Genomic DNA, 3,114 nt, shown 5'->3' with positions numbered 1-3,114 from the left:
CACCGATACTTCCTCAGGTCCCTTCCTATTGTACCCTCATCAGCCCTTGGTCTGGACATAGACCCCCCCACTACAATTACTCCCAAACCCCCACGCGGCCGCCAATCAAAAAATTCTAAGGCAATAAAAAGGGCTAGTGCTAAAGTAGCTTCCGGGGTCCAATCCCCAATTGACTGGGTTCTTAGAGCAAAGAGAAACCCTCTCACCGCCCCCCCATGATTTGGCTTTCTTTCAATTGTAGGGGTCTAGCCAACCCAGACAAAAAGCTGGCTCTCAAGAGGCTCTGTCTGTCTGAAAAACTAGATGTTATTTTCCTTCAAGAAACTCTAGGGGAAGGTCATCAAATCAATAAGCTCCTTTTAAGTTTTCTCCCAGATTGGGAATTTTACTTTTTGGATGTGAAGGGCCGCTCTAGTGGTTGTGCAATGGGGTTCAATAAACGTTCTACAAAAATCCTCAATGTTTGGGGAGGAGAAGATCTTCTTGGGGTTGATATCTTATCTATGGAGCTCAATAGACCTTTTAGGATTATCAACATCTATGGCCCTTGTCAGAACAGAGAAGTCTTCTGGAATAGGTTAATGGAGGCTGATTTTATGAATCAAGATAATATCATCATTGGTGGAGATTTAAATTTCTCTCTCAGATCAGCGGAATCTTGGGGATTCAGGGGTCAAAGTGATCATCTCATGGCTTTTTTTGAAAACTTATTGGATGCCCATGACTTTCTAAATATTGACCTTGTTAAGCTCAAGCCAACTTGGAGGAATTGCAGATTGGGGGTAGATGCCCTTGCTAGAAGATTGGAAAAATTATTGATCAAAGCCCCTCTCATGGCAAGTTTAAATCTGTTTCGTCAATGGGTGGGGAGCGGTGGGATCTCTGATCACTCTCCCATTTTTTTGGAGCTCAAGGGTAATTTTTCTAAACCCCTTTCACCTTTCAAATTCAACTCCTCTTGGCTGCTGGAGCCGAGTTTCCGGAATTTGGTCACGGCTACTTGGATCCATTGCTCTCAGGATGAAACCTCCTCTCCTGGGGAGGTATTTGCAAAGAATCTAGCAGCATTAAAAGGAAAAACAATAACCTGGGCCAGATTAAAACAAAGAAAAGAAGATGAAGATCTACAAAGGATTGAAAAGGCTCTTTTAGATTTCGAAGAATCAGTCCCCATTAGCTCGAACTCGGTTGAACAAAAGATGCAGTTAGTTTAGCTGGAAACAGAAAGAATTAAACTTCTTCACTCTAAAGAAGAAACCTGGAGGCTCAAGAGCAAAGCAATCTAGCTCAAAGTAGGTGATGAAAACTCAAAAAAAATCAACAATATGCCAGGGGTCGAAAAGCCATTAACACAATCTGGGAATTACAAGACACTGAATGAAGGAAAGTGGGTAATTTCGAATAATTGGATGACATGGGGATTAGACATTTCTCTGATATTTACAAAGCCCCCATTGGAATAACCCTTCCAAGCATCATTCGCACTGCCGAATCTCTGCCTAGATTTATCGAGCTGAATGAAATTGAAGACCTAAACTCTCAGGTTACTAGAGAAGAGCTTGAAGTAGTGCTGAAGTGCTTTAATAAGGATAAGAGCCCGGGACCTGATGGGTGGCCGGTTGAATTCTTCAGTTCCTTTTTTGAATTAATAGGAGATGATCTCATCCAGACCATTGAAGAAAGTCGAAAAACTGGCAAAATTTTGGAGGCCTTCAATTCGACATTCCTGGCCCTTATCCCTAAAAATGACAACCCTTCCACTTTTGACGATTACAAGACCATATCCCTCTGCAATAACATTTACAAAATCATTTCCAAAACAATAGCACTTCGCATCAAGCCCTTTCTCTCCCGAATGATATCCAAGGAACAATTTGCCTTTCTCAGCCATCGCCAGATCCATGAAGCAATTGGTACTGCTCAGGAAGCTCTTCACTCGATTAAGAAGCTCCAAAAAAAATCAGTCATTCTAAAAATTGATCTCTCCAAAGCCTTTGATCAAGCCTGTTGGTCCTATCTCAAGATTACTCTCACTCACATTGGCTTTCCCTTTGCTTTCATCAACTGGATCATGGGTTGTCTTACATCAGTCTCCTACAGTATACTCATCAATGGAGTGGCCTCGGGGTTCTTTCATGCAGAACGAGGTCTTAGGCAGGGATGCCCTCTCTCCCCGCTGCTCTTTCTCCTCATTATGGAAGGCTTTAGCAGGCTGATAAAAAAAGGCAGAGAGGAAGGCTCCTTGGTTGGTGTCAGGATCTCGGATATGTCCTCTATAACCCATCTCTTATTTGTAGATGATGTTCTATTTTTTTAAATGGATCTTTTCAAGACTCTTATGCTTTCAAGGCCATTCTATCCCTTTTTTGTAAAGCTACAGGTATGCAGCCAAATTTTGTGAAATCAACTATTATCATAGTTTCCTGCCAGCTGAATGAAGCAAGATTAGCCTGCCAACTTTTTGAATACGAGCGACAAGACTTGGATGATGGACTAAAATATTTGGGTTTCAGATTGAAACCAAATGGTTATCGCATAGCAGATTGGGCTTGGCTTATAGCTAATATTGAAAGCAGAATCAACATTTGGCAACAGCGATGGCTTTCTAGAGCAAGTAGGCTCACTCTACTCAAGTTTGTCCTACAAGCTATTTTGGTTTACTGGATGTCGTTGGCCTGGATTCCCAAAGGCATATTAAAAAGAATTCAACAACTATGTTGTCGTTTCCTTTGGCGAGGACAAAATCCAGGGAGAACCTTTGCATGGGTTCATTGGGATAGCATTGATAAGCCCAAAAAACTGGGAGGATGGGGCATTAAAAACTTGCAGTTATTCGTTGAGGCTTTGGCTGCAAAAATGGGCTGGAAAATTATAAACTCCAGAAGTCTTTGGCAGGAAATTACTTTTTATAAATACATATATCTGCTCTCAGTACTGGATTGGATCCGTAGACCTTCAGTTCCTACGACTGGCTCCTCCATAATTTGGAAAGCAATATCACAGTCTCTTTCTCTTATCAAGCGAGGTCTGGCTTGGAAAGTTGGCAATGGAGTTCAAGTGAGGATTGGTTTGGATGCTTGGAGTGGTTGCGGGAATGGCCACATACTTCCCTGA

General features: G+C 42.0%; 1 protein-coding gene across 1 annotated transcript; it reads left to right on the top strand.

Annotated features, from left to right (window-relative positions):
• Nucleotides 1-1,414: 1,414 nt before the first annotated feature.
• LOC149263751 (uncharacterized) lies at nucleotides 1,415-3,114 on the top strand. Its single transcript, XM_089390284.1, has 2 exons — nucleotides 1,415-2,147; nucleotides 2,381-3,114. Exons 1-2 carry the CDS (start codon nucleotides 1,415-1,417, stop codon nucleotides 3,112-3,114), a joined length of 1,467 nt encoding a protein of 488 aa, XP_089246410.1.

Source organism: Pinus tabuliformis, chromosome 6 (assembly GCF_031772625.1).
Source record: "Pinus tabuliformis cultivar Carrire ecotype Pingquan chromosome 6, CPIR1, whole genome shotgun sequence".
In the NCBI taxonomy this organism is placed as follows: domain Eukaryota; kingdom Viridiplantae; phylum Streptophyta; class Pinopsida; order Pinales; family Pinaceae; genus Pinus; species Pinus tabuliformis.
The sequence above is the reverse complement of the archived record's forward strand: the minus strand, read 5'-3'. Positions and strand labels throughout refer to the sequence as shown.

Bases quoted from the DNA above. Each gene is read 5' to 3' on its own strand.
- LOC149263751 (XM_089390284.1), top strand. From the start codon at position 1,415: ATGGGGATTAGACATTTCTCTGATATTTACAAAGCCCCCATTGGAATA. The intron at 2,148-2,380 runs GTCTTAGGCAGG...GTAAAGCTACAG, and splicing joins GTTCTTTCATGCAGAACGAG to GTATGCAGCCAAATTTTGTG.